The 20,925-nt window shown below is 43.6% G+C and overlaps 1 protein-coding gene across 2 annotated transcripts in view; it reads left to right on the plus strand.

Moving 5' to 3' along the window:
* The first annotated feature begins 2,062 nt into the window (after positions 1-2,062).
* Positions 2,063-20,925, plus strand: part of LOC106581812 (uncharacterized) — a 43,563-nt gene continuing 24,700 nt past the window's right edge. The window contains exons 1-6 of one of the 2 annotated variants that reach the window (XM_014164457.3): positions 2,063-2,511; positions 9,116-9,217; positions 10,630-10,734; positions 10,930-11,085; positions 11,258-11,425; positions 14,692-14,763. In XM_014164457.3, the coding sequence (XP_014019932.2) occupies positions 2,500-2,511; positions 9,116-9,217; positions 10,630-10,734; positions 10,930-11,085; positions 11,258-11,425; positions 14,692-14,763 (615 nt within the window). In that variant the 5' untranslated portion in view covers positions 2,063-2,499. The remainder of the gene's footprint in view (positions 2,512-9,115; positions 9,218-10,629; positions 10,735-10,929; positions 11,086-11,257; positions 11,426-14,691; positions 14,764-20,925) is intronic. The other variant, XM_082972784.1, reaches the window with a different exon arrangement.

The following is a 20,925-nucleotide window of genomic DNA, read 5'->3' on the forward strand; positions in this document are numbered from 1 at the left end:
AACTTTATTAAAGCAAGGCCCCTGAACTCTCGTGTATTTACTGCATTATGCAATGATATGGTGCGCTGGTTATCAAGGGACAAAGTATTGACGCGCTTAAAGTTCTCTTTACTGACCATAATTTTCACTTCTGACCTATCTGGGTGATGTTTTTTCTCACCTGAATGATCTGAATCTAGGATTACAGGGACTCCCCACAACTATATTCAGTGTGCGGGACAAAATTGAGGCTGTAATTAAGAAGTTGGAGCTCTTCTCTGTCTGTATTAACAAGGCCAACACACAGGTCTTTCCATCATTGTATGATTGTTTTGTGTGCAAATTAACTCAAGCTTACGGACAATGTCAAATGTGATATAGTGAAGCACCTGAGTATAAGGGCACAAGGCGAGACCCAGATACAGACACAGGAGGCAGATGGTTAGAGTCCAAGATGTTTATTAACAATCCAAAAGGGGTAGGCAAGAGAATGGTCGTGGACAGGCAAAAGGTCAATACCAGTTCGGAGTTCCAGAGGTACAGAATGGCAGGCAGGCTCGAGGTCAGGGCAGGCAGGATGGAGTCCAGAAAAACAGACAAAGGTCAAAACCGGGAGGACAAGTAAAAGAGAATAGAAAAGCAAGCGCGCAGGAAAATCACACTGGTTGACTTGAACATACAAGACAAACTGGCACAGAGAGACAGGAAACACAGGGATAAATACACCATGGAAAATAAGCGACACCTGGATGGGGTGGAGACAATCACAAGGACAGGTGAAACAAATCAGGGAGTGATACTGAGTGAGTTGGGTGCGCAATTACGCAGGTACTTTCCCGAAACGGACGACACAAACAACTGGATTCGTTAGACCCTTTCATGTCCTGCCTCCAGTCCACTTACCGATATCTGAACAAGAGAGTGTCATTGAAATTGCAATAAGCAGTTCCCTGAAAATTGAATTTAATCAGAAGCCACTACCAGATTTCTGGCTAGGGCTATGATCAGAGTATCCTGCCTTGGTAAATCGAGCTGTTAAGACACTGATGCCCTTTGCAACCACGTACCTATGTGAGAGTGGATTCTTGGCCCCCGCTAGCATGAAAACTAAATACAGGCACAGACTGTGTGGAAAATGATTTAAGACTGAGACTCTCTCCAATACAACCCAACATTGCAGAGTTATGTGCATCCTTTCAAGCACACCCTTCTCATTAACCTGTGGTGAATTATTCACAATTTTCAATGAACAAATATGTTTTTATATGTAAGATGGCTAAATAAAGAGCAAAATTATTGATTATTATTATTTGTGCCCTGGTCCTATAAGAGCTCTTTGTCACTTCCAACGAGCTGGGTTGTGACAAAAACTCACACTCATTCTTATGTTTAATACATGTATCGTATAGTGTATGTGTGGCAGGCTTAAAATGATGGCAAAAAACAACATTTGAAGGTGCACTGACCCTGGTGCTAGAGGGGGAACATAGCTGGAGGTTGAATGTTTGAAGTGGTACGGGACTATAAAAAGTTTGGGAACCACTGCAGTAAATTACATATTGCTGTTTTTCTAAAATAATAATCTTAAAGTATTTGTAAAATACCACTGTTGAGAGCCTTTTATATGTGTAATCCTCTAGCAATGTTTGCTATGTGGGCCTAAGTGTTATTTAACCCAGAATAGTGTGCTGGGATGGTAACTTAATACTCTATCAAAGAAGCTGTCTGTCTGAAGCACTCTGGGAAAACTAAGCCACTGAGTGCAAGTCATAGTGTTTTGATTTCCCTGCCGCTTCCTTGAGCAGTCTGGCATTTGTCTGCCTGGAGCATGCCCTTCAGGAGGAGTCGTGGGAAATCCTGCAGGCAACACCCCCACCCCAACCGATACCCTGCCTGGGCACTCACACTCACAGACAAACCAGCTGTTAAAGAGATGGTAGGGGGATTGTTCTAACGACCAAATACATCCATCTCATTATGGGCTGGTACATGTTTGGAATAACATTATGACAGTGGCTGCAAATAGAACGCTGAATGGTACTTACTGGACTGCAGTTATTTGTATGGACGGACTGTATCACTCTTAGGAAGACCAAAGATTTGCTTACTAAAAATAATCTCCCGTTTCCCTTTAAATTCAGAGAGGTGGGTAGGAGTGAGTGTATTGGGAGGGGGACAGTATTTAACCAGTTTGTTCTGAGCAGAGGACAGAAGGAGGAGGGGACAGGCAGGGAAAGGGGTGTGAGAGGTAATTTTAACTGAGAGCAAGTGCTCCAGAGAGAGGGAGAGAGCAAGAGCATGTGTGTGGGAGGGACAGAGAGTGAGAGAGTGTGAGAGCAAGCCAGCGGACGGGGGCTGTAAATCCGTTAACAGGGGCGCTCTGTGCATTTGTTAGACATCTTGGCTGTCAGCCCAACTTGGCTCATTGTAATCAAGGCATGGTCGTGGACTCCAAGCAGCCCTCTCCGCCACCTCGGCTGTTGCCTCGCGTTTGGACCCAGCCCAGGTTTCAACGCTGACATGGAGAGACCTGTGAGTGCCTTCTCGCTCTCTCTCGCAATCTTTCTCTTGCACTCTCTCTAGCTCTTTCTCTCCCTGCCTCTCTCGTTGTCTCCTGCTACAGGCTAGTCTCTCTGCTCCCCCCTTCCTCTTGTCTCCAGCTGGAGGTTATAGCTGTAACTAAATGCAGTGCTTCAGTCAGACATCCTGGCTCTATTCTCCTTCCTGGCCTACCAGTAGGGGCTGGGGATGCTGGGTGGGAAGGGACTAGAGAGAGAGAGGCTCTGCCGACCTCAGTTCTGCAGGCCTCCCTGCCTGGGCATGGGTGCCATAAACTGGCGGTCTCATTGCCTGTGTGGGTGTTTACGTGTGTGGGGCTCAGCCAGCTACCGTGTGCTAAGGACCTGCCTCCTTCACAGGCGATCACAGTGACAGGGGCTCGGAGAGAGAAAGGAGGTACCCCAAACCCAGACGGGTACATCCACATCCCCCTTACAGCGTTTTTCACGTGTGGTGTCTGTCCCTCGCTGTGATACTGTAGCTGGCTGTTCTTGTGAGCCGCCATTCGCCTGCATGAGTGCTGGTGGTGTTCCTTTCCCTCTCTGTCCTATTCCTGGTGTCATCATGGCCTGTTTTGTTTGGATACCCTGACAACCAGAAACTCTAAAGCAGCTCGGCACTTCCCACCCTGCCTCTCTGTGAGTCCCAATTTCTATCTCACTGTTTTCACAGGCTTTAGATTGAATCTGATGCTATCTCGTCCTGTTAAAGCTATTTGCTAATGTTCAGTTTGGGCTGTCTGTGAATCATTGCCATTGGCTACGCTGCACTGGAAACATACTTAAAGATTTTCAGTCTGTCCATTTAAAAAAAATAGTATGGCTGATGAATGTGCCATATTCCGACTGCATGTTAAGGTTTTTGAGGAATGTGAATGTTGGTCTTAACATGGAGCTTCAAATAATATATTCCTTTCTTCAGTCAATTTTAAAACAAGACATTTGACCAACGCCCCTCTTCCAAAATCTCCTGCCATCTGCGCCAGGAGTGTGGCAGCCACTCTTTGTGGCCAGTGCAGTGGCAGTGGAACGGCTTGGAAGGATCCCGTGCAGAGTCAGAGTGCTGTGTGGTGGAGGCTACGCTGGGAGTCATTGTTCTGCAAAGTGGAATGTCACATGGAGCAGCCAGGATCATCTTTTGTCGTCCCTTTGGCGGCGGTGGGTGACTGGCAGGCAGGCAGCTTTGCAGTGTGTGCCACCTCCTGGCTCTCTGTCTGTGGCAGTCGAGCTGTCTGCTAGGTCTGGGCTGCAGACATCACCGTAGTCCCTTTTTATATGGGGGAATTGAACAACAGGGGGTTGAAAGGGATATGTTTGTTATGGTTTCCTCCCTGGTTAAGATTGTCACACTGCCTCTCTGATGTCAAGTCATTGTATAACTAGATTTGATAAGGCCTGGGTCTAGCTTTGTTATGGCCACTTGTTGGCTTTGTTGTTTGTTTAGACTGTCACCATTAGTGTTATTTGCTGTATATTTTGACCTTTCATACTCTTCATGATAAACCCATTACAAGGATGACAGGGGAAGGACAATGACAGAATTGGCTTTGAATATCCACTTTATTGCCCTCCTGGCTCTTGTTGGTGTGTGTGCATATGCATTTGTGTGTGTATTGTAGGTGCTCACGGTTTAGTCGCCTCATGAATGCTAGCCTTATATGAAGGATCTAGTGAGCTTTGGGAATTGTATCTCAGAGTGGTGTTTCTGCTGTGCCAATACAATCTGGTCACTTTCCTCTGAGCACTGTGCGTGGCTGTTATTTGTTCAGAACTGACACTACAGTTTGTGTGGTGTGGGTGTTCACTTAGCCTGGAGAGGAAACAAGTGTTATTCAGCGCTGCATCATTAGCTCTGCTCAGGGCATCCATGTGCCTTTTTTAAAATGTTCTCCGTTTGAGTTTTACTTGTCAGCACAGACACTGCTGGAGTTGTTTCTAAAGGACCCACAAGGGATCGCAATAATGCAATTTCACATCAACGCCAGCATTTAATTAGCAGATCAAATAATCATAAGTTGAGATCAAAACCTGCTGCTTGTACAGTTAGCTGTAAGCACTTGTTTGCAGCTCCCAAATAAGATTTTTGACTGAACGTAGTGATGGTAGGCTACTTCTCTTTCCGTAGTATCACATACAGTACCAGTCCAAAGTTTGGACACACCTACTCATTCCTAGGTTTTTCTTTATTTTTTACTGTTTTCTACATTGTAGAATAATAGTGAAGACATCAAAACTATGAACTAACACATGGAATCATGTAGTAACAAAAAAAGTGTCAAACAAATCAAAATATATTTTAGATTCTTCAAAATAGCCACCCTTTGCCTTGAACACTCTTGGCATTCTCTCAACCAGCTTCATGAGGTAGTCACTTGGAATGCATTTCAATTTTAATTTAACTAGGCAAGTCAGTTAAGAACAAATTCTTATTTACAATGACAAACCCAATCAGAGCCAGATGTGATGCACCCTGGCATCAAACCAGGGACTGCAGTTATACCTCTTGCAGTGCCTTAGACCGCTGTGCTACTCGGGAGCCTCAATTAACAGGTGTGCCTTGTTAAAAGTTAATTTGTGGAATTTCTTTCCTTAATGCATTTGAGACAATCAGTTGTGTTGTGACAAGGTAGGGGTGGTATACAGAAGATAGCCCTTATTTGTTAAAGGACCATATTATGGCAAGAACAGCTCAAATAAGAACTGAGAAACGACAGTCCATCATTACTTTAAAACATGAAGGTCAGTCAATGCGGAAAATGTCAAGAACTTTGAAAGTTTCTTCAAGTGCAGTCGCAAAGACCATCAAGCACTATGATGAAACTGGCTCTCATGAGGACCCCCATAGGAATGGAAGACCCAGAGTTACCTCGGCTGCAGCGGATTAGTTCATTAGAGTTACCAGCCTCAGACATTGCAGCCCAAATAAATGCTTCACAGAGTTCAAGTAACAGACACAACTCAACATCAACTGTTCAGAGGAGACTGCGTGAATCAGGCCATCATGGTCGAATTGCTGGAAAGAAACCACTACTAAAGTACACCAATAATAAGAAGAGACTTGTTTTAGCCAAGAAACAAGAGCAATTGACATTAGATCGGTGGAAATCTGTCCTTTGGTCTGATGAGTCCAAATGTAAGATTTTTGGTTCCAACCGCCATGCCTTTGTGAGATGCAGAGTAGGTGAACGAATGATCTCTGGATGTGTGGTTCCCACCATGAAGCATGGAGGAGGAGGTGTGATGGTGCTCTGCTGGTCAAATCAAATTTTATTGCTCACATACACATGGTTAGCATATGTTAATGTAAGTGTAACAAAATGCTTGTGCTATCAAATTCACAACTACCTTATACACACAAATGTAAAGGGATGAATATGTACATATAAATATATGGATGAGCGATGGCCGTGCGGCATAGACAAGATGCAGTAGATAGTTTAGAATACAGTATATACATATTAGATGAGTAATGTAGTGTATGTAAACATTATTAAAGTGGCGTTATTTAAAGTGTCTAGTGATACCTTTATTTCCATTTATCTAAGTGGCCAGAGATTTGAGTCTGTATGTAGGCAGCAGCCTCTCTATGTTGGGGATGGCTGTTTAATTCTTACGACACCAATCCCATCAGCGGGACTGAGTTTGACAATAGCCAGTGAAAAATCAGAGCGCCAGATTCAAAACCACAAATCTAATAATTTCAATTTCTCAAACATAGGACTATTTTACACCATTTTATAGATACACTTCTCCTGAATCGAACCACGTTGTCCGATTTCAAAAAGGCTTTACAGCGAAAGCAAAACATTAGATTATGTTAGGAGAGTACATAGACACAAATAACCACACAGCCATTTTCCAAGCAACTAGATGCATCACAAATACCCAAAACACAGCTAAATGAAGCACTAACCTTTGACGATCTTCATCAGATGACACTCCTAGGACATCATGTTACACAATACATGCATTTTTTGTTCGATAAAGTTCATATTTATATCTAAAAACAGCATTTTACATTGGTGCGTGACGTTCAGAAAATATTTTCCCTCAAATAATGCCGGTGAATCAGCACAACAATTTACAAAAATACTCGTCATAAACGTTGATAAAATATTAAACTGTCATTCAAAGAATTATAGATGAACATCTCCATTAGGCAAACGCTGTGAAAGATTTCAAAAAAGCTTCACTAGGAAAGCACACTTTGCAATAATCTGAGTACTGCGCTCAGAAAAATACACTAGGCAATACAGATACCCGGCATTTTGAAGTCATCTAAAATCATAAATTGCATTAGAAATATTCACTTACCTTTGATGATCTTCATCAGAAGGCACTTCCAGGATTCCCAGGTCCACAACAAATGTTGTTTTGTTCGATAAACTCCATAATTTATGTCCAAATAGCTCCTTGTTGTTCACGCGTTCAATTAGCTACTCCAAATGTAGGAAGCGCGCGGAAAATGTCACGACGAAAAGTAAAAGAATGTTCTATTTACGTTCGTTCAAACATGTCAAACGTTGTAAAGCATCAATCTTTAGTGCCTTTATAACGTGAAACTTCAGTAATATTCTAACCGGACGATTCCAGTGTCTTGAAAAACGTTTTAGAATACAGCTACCTCTCGCGTGAAGGCACGCCAATGAACTGATGTCCTTCCCTGAGTCAACAACTTCCCCACCTTCTTGTTCGGTCTCTGTTCATCATAGAAGCCTCAAACAACTTTCTAAAGACTGTTGACATCTAGTGGAAGCCTTAGGAAGTGCAAAATGAATGCTTAGTCACTGTGTGTTCGATAGGCAATGACTTGAAAAGAGTCCATGCATCAGATTTCCACTTCCTGGTAGGATTTTTCTCAGGTTTTTGCCTGCCATATGAGTTCTGTTATACTCACAGACATCATTCAAACAGTTTTAGAAACGTCAGAGTGTATTCTATCCAAATCTACTAATAATATGCATATCCTAGCTTCTGAGTTTGAGTAGGAGGCAGTTTAATATTGGCACGTATTTAATCCGAAAGTGACAATACTGCCCCCTATGCGATTGGTGTCGTAAGAGGTTCAACAGTCTGATGGCCTTGAGATAGAAGCTGTTTTCAGTCTCTCAGTCCCAGCTTTGATGCACCTGTACTGACCTTGTCTTCTGGATGATAGTGGGATGAACAGGCAGTGGCTCGGGTGGTTGTTGTCCTTGATGATTTTTGTTACCTTCCTGTGACATCGAGCTGTTGGTGTCCTCGAGGGCAGGTAGTTTGCCGCCGGTGATGCGTTGTGCAGATGGCACTACCCTCTGGAGAGCCTTGCGGTTGAGGGCAGTGCAGTTGCCGTACCAGGTTTGAATGTTTTAGGTGACAACCAAATTTCTTCAGCCTCTTGATGTGTTCACCACGTTGTCTGTGTGGGTGGAGCAATTCAGTTTGGCCGTGATGTGTACGCTGAGGAACTTAACTTTCCCCCTCCTCCACTACTGTCCCGTCGATGGGGTGTGTGTGTGGGGGGTACATTCAGTACCCATTAAGTCCAGTCTGGACTTCTAACATATTTTATCAAGTATTTTTATGTCGCATTAAAAAAAAATTGAAATTAAAGTCATAAAAGTTCACGAGAGATTAATCTTTCATTTTATCTCCACTTTTCTTAGGGAAATTAGGGCTGTGTACGTTAGAAATGTCTAAACTTAGATTTTGGTGGGCTTAATAGGTACACTTACCCTAATGCCATCAGAGACTGCTACGAGAATGCTCAGGGTCAGAAGCCCAAAGTTTACCCAGATTGTATTTTGGATTAGATTCTCCATCCCTGTGATTTTTGCCCTGAATACATTTCAAAATGGTGTGTCTGTCAACTTACCAGCTGTAGTTTTTATTGTTAATTGGATTTGTGTTATTAGGCCTAGTGTCCTTCATAGTTACTGTAATGCCTATTGTTCAGTCAAAACCACAGAGTGCCACAGTGGTATGACATATGAAATGCCTTCTGTTTTAAAAGCGGGGTAACACACACCCTGTTACAGCCCCATAAGAAGTAATCGAGGCTTTAGTCAGAGGCCTTTGTCCTATGAGGAGACATGCTGCTCTGTTCTGTAGTGCTGACGGCATCAGGATGTTTAGGATGCTTTGCTCTGGTATTCCTACTGGGTAACTGAGCCCAATAATGAACAGTCCATCAGGACACGTATGTTCGTGGGTTTGTGTGTGTTTACTACTGTTACTGTGCGTGACCTCAACAGACACAATTGGTGTAGAAAGACAGAGATAATATTTCATACTCATTCATGGATCCGTCTGTAAAGCACATCAAGCCGAGAATTGTAAGAAGAAGATTTCATCAGTGCTTGCTACATATTGTTGGCCGGATTTTGCTGGGTTAATCATTCTGAATGCCCATCATGCACTGGATTGTTTATTGTAGATACTGTAGCCACTCACAGGTAGGCTGGGTTTCTGTACAGCACTTTGTGACATCAGCTGATGTAAGAAGGGATTTATAAATAAATTGGATTGATTGTTTGAGGTACCAATAATATTCTACATTAAGGCTCTGATGAGCTCAGTATTCTCTCTCTCGTCCCCAGACCCCCAGTGACGTCATGTTGAAGAAAGAGAAGGATGTGGAGCTGGATAAGAAGATTGAGGCGCTCCGCAGGAAGAATGAAGCACTCATGAAGAGGTACCAGGTGAGTTAGTGTTCAACTGTTCTTACTCTGAAATAGAGACACCATTTTAGAGGATTGGGGTTGAGGATTGGGGTTGAGGATTGGGGTTGACAAAGACCTGAATATTTGTTTTTAATTATACAAATTATTATACAAAATTCTTGCAACCAATATAATGTTTATTTATATGTGTGTGAACTTTTGGAAAACATCACAGCACAGTTGAAAAATATATGGCAAATAGAAATCAGAACTGGATGGTCTTCAGAGATAGATTGGAGGGGTTGAGCGTAGCTGAAGGATGGGATTAAAAACAAACAAAAGATAACTATTGTAAAATACATTGTGTCTGTAAAATGTATATGGTATGTGTAAGCTGGAAGTAGAAGCCAAAGTGGTGTTGTCCATTAGTTTGCTCCAATTAGGGGAGGGGTGGTGGGGTTAGGGGATAATAATACATGTAAATGTATTTTAAAACATATACAGTACCAGTCAAAAGTTTGGACACACCTACCCATTTAAGGGGTTTTCTTTATTTTTTACTATTTTCTACATGTCTTAAAGTAATGATGGACTGTTATTTCTCTTTGCTCATTTGAGCTGTTCTTGCCATAATATGTACTTGGTCTTTTACCAAATATGGCTATCTTCTGTATACCACCCCTACCTTGTCACAACACAACTGATTGGTTCAAACACATTAAGAAGGAAAGAAATTCCACAAATGAACTTTTAACAAGGTACACCTGTTAATTGAAATGCCTTCCAGGTGACTTCCTCATGAAGCTGGTTGAGAGAATGCTAAAGAGTGTGCAAAGCTGCCATCAAGGCAAATGGTGGCTACTTTGAAGAATCTCAAATATATTTTGATTTGTTTAACACTTTTTTTGGTTACTTCCATATGTGTTTTTTCATAGTTTTGATATCTTCACTATTTTTGTACAATGTATATAATAGTAAAAAGAAATAAAAACGCTTGAATGGGTATGTATGTATGTATGTATGTATGTATGTATGTATGTATGTATGTATGTATGTATGTATGTATGTATGTATGTATGTATGTATGTATGTATGTATGTATGTATGTATATATATATATATATATGGGGGATTGGAAATTATGCAGACAATTACATTGATGCAAGCTACACTCTATATGCAATATTAAAGCTGATCTACCCCCTAAAGAAAGAAAGAAAAAAAAGACCTGCCGTCTTTCTGGAATGGTTTAATCCTCATATCCCCAAACCAAGTGACTTTGGAAACCTTCGATAATGATAAGTATCTAACAACTAGCCTTGTATGGAGTGAAGATCTAAGACAAATACTGCATTTTAACTCACCTTTTTTACAGGGTTTGTTGACGACTAATAATAATATCAGGTTCCTGATGTTGTCATGTGTTTCATGTTCTGTTTCATTCCATGCAGGAGGTAGAGGAAGACAAGAAGAGAGCGGAGAAGGAAGGAATGGTACTGCAAAGCCCTAAGGGTAAAGCAGGGGACTTAACCATCACCATCAACAAGTCTACCAGCGTGAGTTGCCCCGTCTGCCTACAGAGATGCTTTTACATACAGAATAGTTGTGAAATATGAATATTCTTACCAATACAATTAGAATGTCCATGTTGATGAAAGACACCATATGCATACACATATATTATCAGCAATAGAGATGTATTACTGAGATACTGTGATTCACACTGTCATGTTCACTTTGCTATTGAGTAGGATCCCCGTGTTGTGATGACCAAACCAGGCACGGGTGGTTCTCCCACCCTAAAGTGGGTCCAGGAGCTTGGGGAGAGGGAGGCGGAGGGGAACCTGCTGTGCTCTGGGCGGGGCAGGAGGAAGCAGCTACTGGTCACCATGGCTGGCAACACAAAGGTAAACAACATGACGAGCCTATGAGGGACAGCAGAAATGATCAAGTTCTGTGGCCAACTGTAGTCAAATTATGCCATTGAATGATACAAATGATGTTTAGGGCCAGGACTTTTTTCTGATAAGGTCACTTGGAAATGATTCATATTGATGATCCATGTGTGTTTGATCCCAGGGTAAGAGGGTGGTGAGTGAGAGGCTGGAGAGAAGGCCAGGTCCAGGTTCCCTCAGTCCACTGGATGTGAAGAGCCCTACAGAGGACAACCATCACCGTGTGGAATCAGCAGCAAGAGGGAAACACCAGCACACTCACACAGCAAAGAGGGACACAGGACCACAGGTCGTCAGTGCATACTTTGGGCCGAATCCTAGCTTGAGACATGAGACTCTAAACTGAGAGTCCTGGAGGAAACCGATAGGCCTATGTCATAATAGCCTGCTTTTTATAGATTGATAATATGGCAGTCAGCTATGCACTTTTTTACACTGACAAGACTTTGGCTAGTTTATATTGCTTCCACATCATTCCCTGCTCTGTACCATGTTGTCTAGCCACCTTCCCCTTCCCTCCCCTCCCTTGTGTCTGTCCTCTCATACGCTGCTCTCTTGTTTTACATAGTTGTCAGACATGTTAACAGGCCCCTCCCCTCCTGTAAAAAAGCACAAAGGCTGTTGGACAGAGGGAGGGCTGCAGGGATGGTGATTGACTGGGGAGTGGGGGGCAGGACTGTGAACTCTTCTGTCACACTGGTCTGGCCTGGAGCTATTTGGGCCTGCTGTTTTTTTTATTGTTATTTTATTTAACTTGGCAAGTCAGTTAAGAACAGTCTTATTTACAATGACGGCCTACCCCGGCCAAATCTGGACGACGCTGGGCCAATTGTGTGCCGCCCTATGGGACTCCCAATCATCGCCGGATGTGATACAGCCTGGATTTGAACTGTAGTGATGCCTCTTGCACTGAGATGCAGTGCCTTAGACCGCTGCGCCACTCGGGAGCCCTGAGTGTAGCTAGTAGCTTCTGTAGTCAGAGCTGAGAGGGCTCCGTTGACATACAGTTTGTTGAAAAATGAAAATATCACATTTGATGGTATATGGTGTATTGTTTTCCACAATGTTCTGATCTGGAGGGCCATTATACTGTAGCAGAGCCCCTCAAGCAGTCCTGGTGGGGTGTAGATGCTGTATTCAGACAGAGCCCACAGCAGACATACAGCTTGTTAGTCCCTCTGTCTCTACAGTGGCCTGGCTGTTATCCTCATGAGACTGTAGGGAGAAGTATTCATCCAGCTGATCCAAGGCTTTCATTATATTCACTCACACTGGGCAGGCCATTGAGAATGACTGCAGCGAATAACTTGGAAAATAGATTTTGTGTTTGTGTGTTTTCCTCCAAGGAGTTTTCTTTCTTTAATTTTGGTTTTCAGAGCCATTGTTTAAGTTTACCATTTAAGGACAATTAAGATGGTCCTTACTGAGTTACTGTATTTCAAGTCCCTAACATCCTGCCTCTTAGGGCTGCTCTTAGCGCTCTATTACTTCATGAGTTATGATTCGGTGATGTGATATGGTCATTTATAAATACGTACAGATGGAAACGTTTTAAAAGAACTGCCTGATGCAGGTGGTTTCATAGAAGCTGTGCAGGCACACGTACGTACATACCATACACACACACAGTACTCCCAGCTGCTCTGTGAAATGCCACACGGTTTCTGATTTAGAGCCCTTGGGCACACAGAGTCTTTGGAACAGCTGCTAGTGCTCTGACTGACGTCTGGAACACACAAGAACACACACACTCTTACACGCACATGGCCCAATCAACACACTGACGCACACTACCGGCAGCTGATCCTCCAGCACTAAAAAGTGAAAACCAGCCAGTCCGTCAGGCTCTGTGAACAGAGAGTGGATCTGTGCTACAGGAGGAGTGGAGAGCTGCACAAAGCTGTAGTGTGGGACAGGACAGACAGACCGAGGCTCCAGAATGATCTAGAACACAACTCTGTGTTTACAGGCTGCTGCTGCTACTGCCACGTCCAGTGAAGTTAACGCGACAAATGTACAGGGTGAACAGGATGTTCCCTGGCTGTGTTTCTGGCCTATATCTATCTGGTCAGACACTCGTAGTCATGCCATGTACACTGAATCAGCGTTTGAGCCATGGCCAGTGTTTGAGACAGCCGTGAAAATCTAGGCCTGTTTGCCAGGTCCACTTCTATTTGGACCCCGCTTACATAATGTTGTTCAGCCTCTATATGGCGGTGATTGCTCTGCAGAACACTCTCTTCAGACAGCCAGCACTGTTACTGCAGCAGCATGGTCCCTATTAATCCACGGATGGCTATGGTTCACTGTCCAGTCTTCCTCTGGTCTTCTGTACCACTCCTAGTGATGAGGGGGGAGAGAGGTTTGAGACTGGGAATGGATGACGACTGGAGTGTCAGTAGGAAAGGATGAGAGTGACAGGGAGAGCCTCAGGGTGGTACTATCACTACAGGCCCTGGGATAGAGAGAGAGGAAGAGATGGAGAGAGAGAGAACCAGGCTTGCAGACAGGTTGTTTCCAGTCTCTGTTACTCTCCTAAACCACAGAGAGTCTGCTCTCCTCCGCCACATTGTTTCCCCATTCCCGCTGTCATGAAAATCATGATTTAATCTAATTAACATTTGGCTGCCTTTTGTTCAGAATGGGCTCATTATGCCGCCAATGACAGGACAGAGTGGACAGCATGCCAACGAAGGGGGAAAGAGGGATGGAGATAGGAGAAGAAAGCGAGTGGAATAAAGCGTGTGAGAGAGGGGGAGGAAAAGTGATTTACAAGAGTTGAGGGAGAGGGATCCTTTTTGAATGTGCTCACACAGGGGAACAAAACCCCAGGCTCAGTGGTGTGACTCCGAAGGTGTTCTATCACTGCTCGGACAAGCTTCCTGACTGTTTCCAAAACTCCCTGTACCTCTCTCACTCTGTCTCACACTGTTCTGGAGATGGCTGTTAGTAGCACCAGCAGTCTAGGGTTTATCCAGTAGTGGAACGTTTAGAAGGTTGGGAGAAGAGACGTTGAATTTAATGGATACTGGGAAGAATATTGTCTTAAGAATATAAATAGTCCAAAAACATATATGAAAAAGGTCATAGAAAAACTATTGGGTAAGGGTCAAAGTATTTTTTTTAAATTAAAGTCTCTTGTTCCCACCCCTCCCCAGTGCTATGCACTGGGATGTATATAATGGATATATCGGCAAGAAATTGTACACTTGGGACTGTTTGAAAGGGGATCAATTAAACATTGCCTGTTTTTTATTTAAAAAATCCCCAGTTGGTATTCTGTGAATTCTGTGTAAAATAGGTATTTCATTGTGTCTTTGAAAAAGGACTATGATATCATGTGTCCACTTGGGAGCAGTGTAGCTCTCTGAAAGTCTGAAATGTGCTGCTGAGGATAGGAACACATTCATTTTTGTGACAGCAGTATCAGTGGCAGCAGTGGGACCTGCTGTAGTACGATCCTTCTGTATAAGGACTTAGTTGATAGACATCATCATGATTTTTGTGGTGCTGATAACTTCTTTCTCTCTCCTCCATTCTCTCTTCTCTCTCTTTCAGCATGAAGTGGGGCAGGGGACGTGTTTGACAGAGGAGCGTCACTGGCTGTCAGAGTGTGAGCCTTACCACCAGGTAAGAGACCAGACCCCTTCTTATTAGCACCTAATTGTTTACTGTCTTAAGCCAATCAATTACCATGAATATAAATGTAACCTAAGTACCATATTACCAACATTTCATTATGCATTCTTTCATATTTTGTTTAATTGTCCAATTGTGCATACTTAATCTTCTTTTGAAGAGTGTGTGCATTGTCCATCATAGGATAATCCATGCCAAATCAGTGTGCACATGTCAGTGTAGGTGCTGAGTAACTCAGGAGTTGCGTGTTGAAACCCAAAGGCGGCAGCTCAGAGGCACGCCCGCTTCAAACGGTGTTACATGCAGTCTGACTTACATCGTCAGGTTATTACCGCCTTATTACTACTCCATTACTGCAAACAGAGCTTGCTGATGAGCTTCTTCAGCTCACTGGTCTTGGTCTTTAAAACACACACTGCGTACCAGGCCTCTGGAGTCTGCCATAGTGTCAATGATTCACCCCATGAGTTACGTGGAGCTGTAGCATCCACAATGAGCACAAAGTCTCCGGTGGTGAAACTCAGCTTTGTGCTGTTCCACTTCGGACGATCCTGCGTCATTGACAGACACTCACATGTTCATCTTCTCCAGAAAAGTTCTGCAAGGTACTGGGCTTGTTTCCATCTACTTCGAGCATACAAGTCGTCCTTCTTGAACAGACCTGATGGCAACAATGGTTATCCTTTGAGTTGAATGACGTGATTTGGTGTTAGGGATTCCAAGTCACTTGGGTCATTCGAGACTAAAGTTATTGGGCAGTCATTAAGAATTGCCTCCATCTCACATGCAGCTGTTTGCAGGGCTTCGTCATCAAACCTGCCTCATGACGGATTGAAGAACACTCTTTACTTGCCGGATGAGCTGTTCCCACATACCGGCATGGTGAGCACTATGAGGAGTGTTGAATCTCCACTTTATGCCATCCTGCAACAGGGCCTTCTGAATTTTGTCTTGATTTAGATCCTTCAGAGCTTCTCTTAGCTCATGGTTAAAGCTGACAAAATGTATTCCATTGTCCTCTCCTAAACTCAGCAAAAAAAGGAACGTCCTCTCACTGTCAACTGCGTTAATTTTGAGCAAAATTAACGTGTAAATATTTGTATGAATATAATAAGATTCAACAACAGACATAAACTGAACAAGTTCCACAGACATGTGACTAACAGAAATTGAATAATGTGTCCCTGAACAAAGGGGGGGGGGGGGGGGGGGGTCAAAATCAGAAGTAACAGTCAGTATCTGGTGTGACCACCAGCTGCATTAAGTACTGCAGTGCATCTCCTCCTCATGGACTGCAGATTTTCCAGTTCTTGCTGTGAGATGTTACCCCACTATTCCACCAAGGCACCTGCAAGTTCCCAGACATTTCTGGGGGAATGGCCCTAGCCCTCACCCTCCGATCCAACAGGTCCCAGACGTGCTCAATGGGATTGAGATCCGGGCTGTTCGCTGGCCATGGCAGAACACTGACATTCATGTCTTGCAGGAAATCACTCACAGAACGAGCAGTATGGCTGGTGGCATTGTCATGCTGGAGGGTCATGTCAGGATTAGCCTGCAGGAAGGGTACCACATGAGGCAGGAGGATGTCTTCCCTGTAACGCACAGCATTGAGAGTGCCTGAAATGACAACAAGCTCAGTCCGATGATGCTGTGACACACCGCCCCAGACCATGACGGACCCTCCACCTCCAAATCGATCCCGCTCCAGAGTACAGGCCTCGGTGTAACGCTCATTCCTTCGATGATAAACGCGAATCCGACCATCACCCCTGGTGAGACAAAACCGCGACTCGTCAGTGAAGACCACTTTTTGTCAGGCCTGACTGGTCCAGCGATGGTGGGTTTGTGCCCATAGGCAACGTTGTTACCGGTGAGGACCTGCCTTACAACAGTCCAGCCTCTTTCAGCCTATTGCGAACAGTCTGAGCACTGATGGAGGGATTATGCGTTCCTGATGTAACTCGGGCAGTTGTTGTTGCCATCCTGTACCTGTCCCGCAGGTGTGATGTTCGGATGTACCGATCCTGTGCAGGTGTTACACGTGGTCTGCAACAGCAAGGACGATCAGCTGTCTTTCTTGTCTCCCTATAGCGCTGTCTTAGGCGTCTCACAGTACAACATTGCAATTTATTGCCCTGGCCACATCTGCAGTTCTCATGCCTCCTTGCAGCATGCCTAAGGCACGTTCACGCAGATGAGCAGGGACTCTGGGCATCTTTCTTTTCGTGTTTTTCAGAGTCAGTAGAAAGCCTTAATTGCCTTCCGTCTATAAGCTGTTAGTGTCTTAACGACCATTCCACAGGTGCATGTACATTAATTGGTTATGGGTCATTGAACAAGCATGGGAAACAGTGTTTAAACCCTTTATAATGAAGATCTGTGAAGTTATTTGGATTTTTTACTAATTATCTTTGAAAGACAGGGTCCTGAAAAAGGGACACTTCTTTTTTTTGCTGAGCTTACAAATGAACCGTCGAAGGGGACTGAAGCATGAGTCTGTGTCAAAGGAATGAGCCATTTTGAGAAGGATGGCTCAACTGGTCAGACATGTGGATATTACTCCATACCTCTTTACATTACTTCGTCCTCTCTTAATTTCAGTAGGTCCGCAGTAGTCGATGCCTACATGAGTGAAAAGTGGTAGATCTGTAGAGATTCTGCCTATAGGAAGAGAAGCCCTTTTCTGCTGTCCTACATTTCAATGTTTGCGTTGACAAGCCAGACATTCCTGTATGATGGTGCTTTCTGCAGAGTTGGCACGCAGAACCCAGTATATGCGCTGCAGCCTGGAGAGCATGTCATTTCTCCTGCTGTGGCCAACCAGCTCATGACAAAGGATCAGTTTTGAGATGTGTCTGTCTTTGGGAAGAATGGCTGGGTGTTCTGTTTCTTAAGGAATGGCAGAGCTGCTAGCCTTCCACCTACCCTTAGGACACTGTTCAACAAGACTGGATCCATTCTGTACAGCACCAGTCAAAAGTTTGGACACACCTACTCATTCAAGGGTTTTTCCTTTATTTTGACTATTTTATACATTGTAGAATAAGAATGAAGACATTGAAATAACACATATGGAATCATGTAGTTACCCAAAAAGTGATAAACAAATCAAAATATATTTTATATTCTTCAAAGTAGCCACCCTTTGCCTTGATGACAGCTTTGCACACTCTTAGCATTCCATCAACTAGCTTCACGAGGAATGCTTTTCCAACAGTTTTGAAGGAGTTCCCACAAATGCTGAGCAGTTATTGGCTGCTTTTCCCTCACTCTGCGGTCCAACTCATTCCAAACCTTCTCAATTGGGTTGAGGTTGTGTGATTATGGAGGCCAGGTCATCTGATGCAGCACTCCATCACTCTCCTTCTTGGTCAAATAGCCCTTACACAGCCTGGAGGTGTGTTGGGTCATTGTCCTGTTGAAAAACAAATGATAGTCCCACTAAGCGCAGACCAGATGGGATAGCGTATTGCTGCAGAATGGACAGATTTCCACCTGCCTAATGTCCATTGCTCGTGTTTTTTGGCCCAAGCAAGTCTCTTCTTCTTATTGGTGTCCTTTAGTAGTGATTTCTTTACAGCATTTCACCCATGAAGGCCTGCTTCATGCAGTCTCCTCTGAACAGTTGCTGTTGAGATATGTCTGTTACTTGAACTCTGTGAATAACTTATTTGGGCTGAAATTTCTGAGGCTGGTAACTCTAATGAACTAATCCTCTGCAGCAGAGGTCACTCTGGGTCTTCCTTTCCTGTGGTGGTCCTCATGAGAGCCAGGTTCATCATAGCGCTTGATTGTTTTCGCGACTGCACTTTAAGAAATTGAACTGACCTTAATGTTTTAAAGTAATGATGGACTGTCATTTCTCTTTGTTTATTTGAGCTGTTCTTGCCATAATATGGATTTGGCCTTTTACCAAATAGGGCTATCTTCTGTATACCACCCCTACCTTGACTCAACACAACTGGTTGGCTCAAACGCATTAAGAAGGAAAGAAATTCCACAAATTAACTTTTAACAAGGCACACCTGTTATTAATTGAAATGCATTCTAAGTGACTACCTCATGAAGCTGGTTGAGAGAATGCCAAGAGTGTGCAAAGCTGTCATCAAGGCAAATGGTGGCAACTTTGAAGAATCTCAAAGGTGTGTTCAAACTTAACTGGTACTGTGTATGTGGCTGATCTCTTAACTGTCCCTATGCTGAATGGAGCAACTTCCTCAGGAAACTCTGTTCTTGGACAAAGCGTACAACAGCTTCCTCTGCCTGGGCAATGTCGTCCACTGAGAGACTGAGTGTATAGCTTTGCTATTGAACTGACATTTGTGATCCTCTAACATTCTCCAGCTCCTCCATGTGCTTAATGGCCTGCATTGTGTGAGAACAGCCTCTCAAGAACAATGCATAAGAATACAATGCCTTCCCATCTACTGGCTTAATGACCAGCTCAGAGCTTTTTCCATATGTTATTTTTCTTCATTTCATTGACAAAGTTGAACTCAAGTGGTTTCTTTGCTTCATTGTATACCCTTGCTGGAATCATGTGCAAACAGCTACGAACAAGTTCTTGGTTGACCACTTTTATACTGCGCTAAATAATAAAGCCTGTCTTGCATGGTGTCAGTTTTGCATTCAATACCATGTTGGAAAGCTTTAATGAATGACCTGTAATGAAGTGGGTCACCATCGAACACTGGTAGGCCTCTTGTTGGCAATAGAGTTGTTGCTGTTTTATCAGAAATTCGGTGATGCCATTCAATCTTTGGATAGCATGAAACTGTGGAGAAAAAGGGGTAAAAATACAAAAAACATAAAAAAAGAGCATCCTGGTTGGCATTAGCATGGTAGCTAGTAGCATTACCTTGGTGGTTAAAGGAAAGGGAACGAGGAAATAGTAGCAACAGCTTGGTTGCTAGTAGCATTAACCTGGTTGGAACCTGCACTTTGAGTTGCTTGCCCATTAGCGCCACCTGTGGGTGTTGGCGGCTGCGGCTGCTGTGCTTGTATGATGTTGGTTGCAGAATGTAGCCTTGGTGCACCATGGCTTATTCTCCCTGTTGGGATCCTGTAGTCAGTAGGAGTAGGTTTCAAGTTTTATTAGTCGTATGTACAGGATACGCGTGGTTTACATCGTCCAACAAAATTCTTACTTGCAGGTTCCTTCTCGACAATGCAACAACAATAAGAAATCAAATATAAGAATACGAACATAAAGTAAATGGCTCAGTAGAATACAGTAAACATTTAAAATCAAACATCATTCGTCAAATGCTCCGAATACAACAAGGGTAAACCTTACCGTGAAATGCTTACTTACAAGCCCTCAACCAACAGTGCAGTTCAAGAAGAGTGAAGAAAATATTTCCCAATAGACTAAAGTAAAAAATAATAATAAAAAGTAACACAATAAGAATAACAATAACAAGGCTATATACAGGGGCTACCGGTACCGAGGCAGTGTACAGGGCAGTTGAGGTAATTTGTACATGTAGCTACAGTAGAGGTGAAGTGACTATGCATAGTAGCAGCAGTGTACAAAAGGGAGGGAGGGGGGTCAATGTAAATAGTCCGGTGGCAATTTGATGAATTGTTCAGCAGCCTTATGGCTTGGGGGTAGAAGCTGTTGAGACTTTTGGTCCTAGACTTGGCGCTCTGGTACCGCTTGCCGTATGGTAGCAGAGAAAACAGTCTGTGACTTGGGTGACTGGAGTCTGACAATTTTATGGGCTTTCCTCTGACACCGCCTGTTATATAGGTCCTGGATGGCAGGAAGTTTGGCTCCAGTGATGTACTGGGCCGTACGCACTACCCTCTGTAGCGCTTTACGGTCAGATGCCGTGCAGTTGCCATACCAGGCCGTGATGCAACCGGTCAGGATGTTCTCGATGGTGTGGATCTGATCTTGAGGATCTGGTGACCCATGCCAAATCTTTTCAGTCTCCTGAGGGGGAAAAGGTTTTGTTGTGCCCTTTTCACGACTGCCTTGGTATGTTTGGACCATGATAGTTCATTGGTGATGTGGACACTAAGGAACTTAACTCTCGACCCACTCCACTACAGCCCTGACGATGTTAATGGGGGCCTGTTTGGCCCGCTTTTTCCTGTAGTCCATGATCAGCTCCTTTGTCTTGCTGACATTGATGGAGAGGTTGT

Source organism: Salmo salar, chromosome 01, assembly GCF_965601325.2.
Source record: "Salmo salar chromosome 01, fSalSal1, whole genome shotgun sequence".
In the NCBI taxonomy this organism is placed as follows: domain Eukaryota; kingdom Metazoa; phylum Chordata; class Actinopteri; order Salmoniformes; family Salmonidae; genus Salmo; species Salmo salar.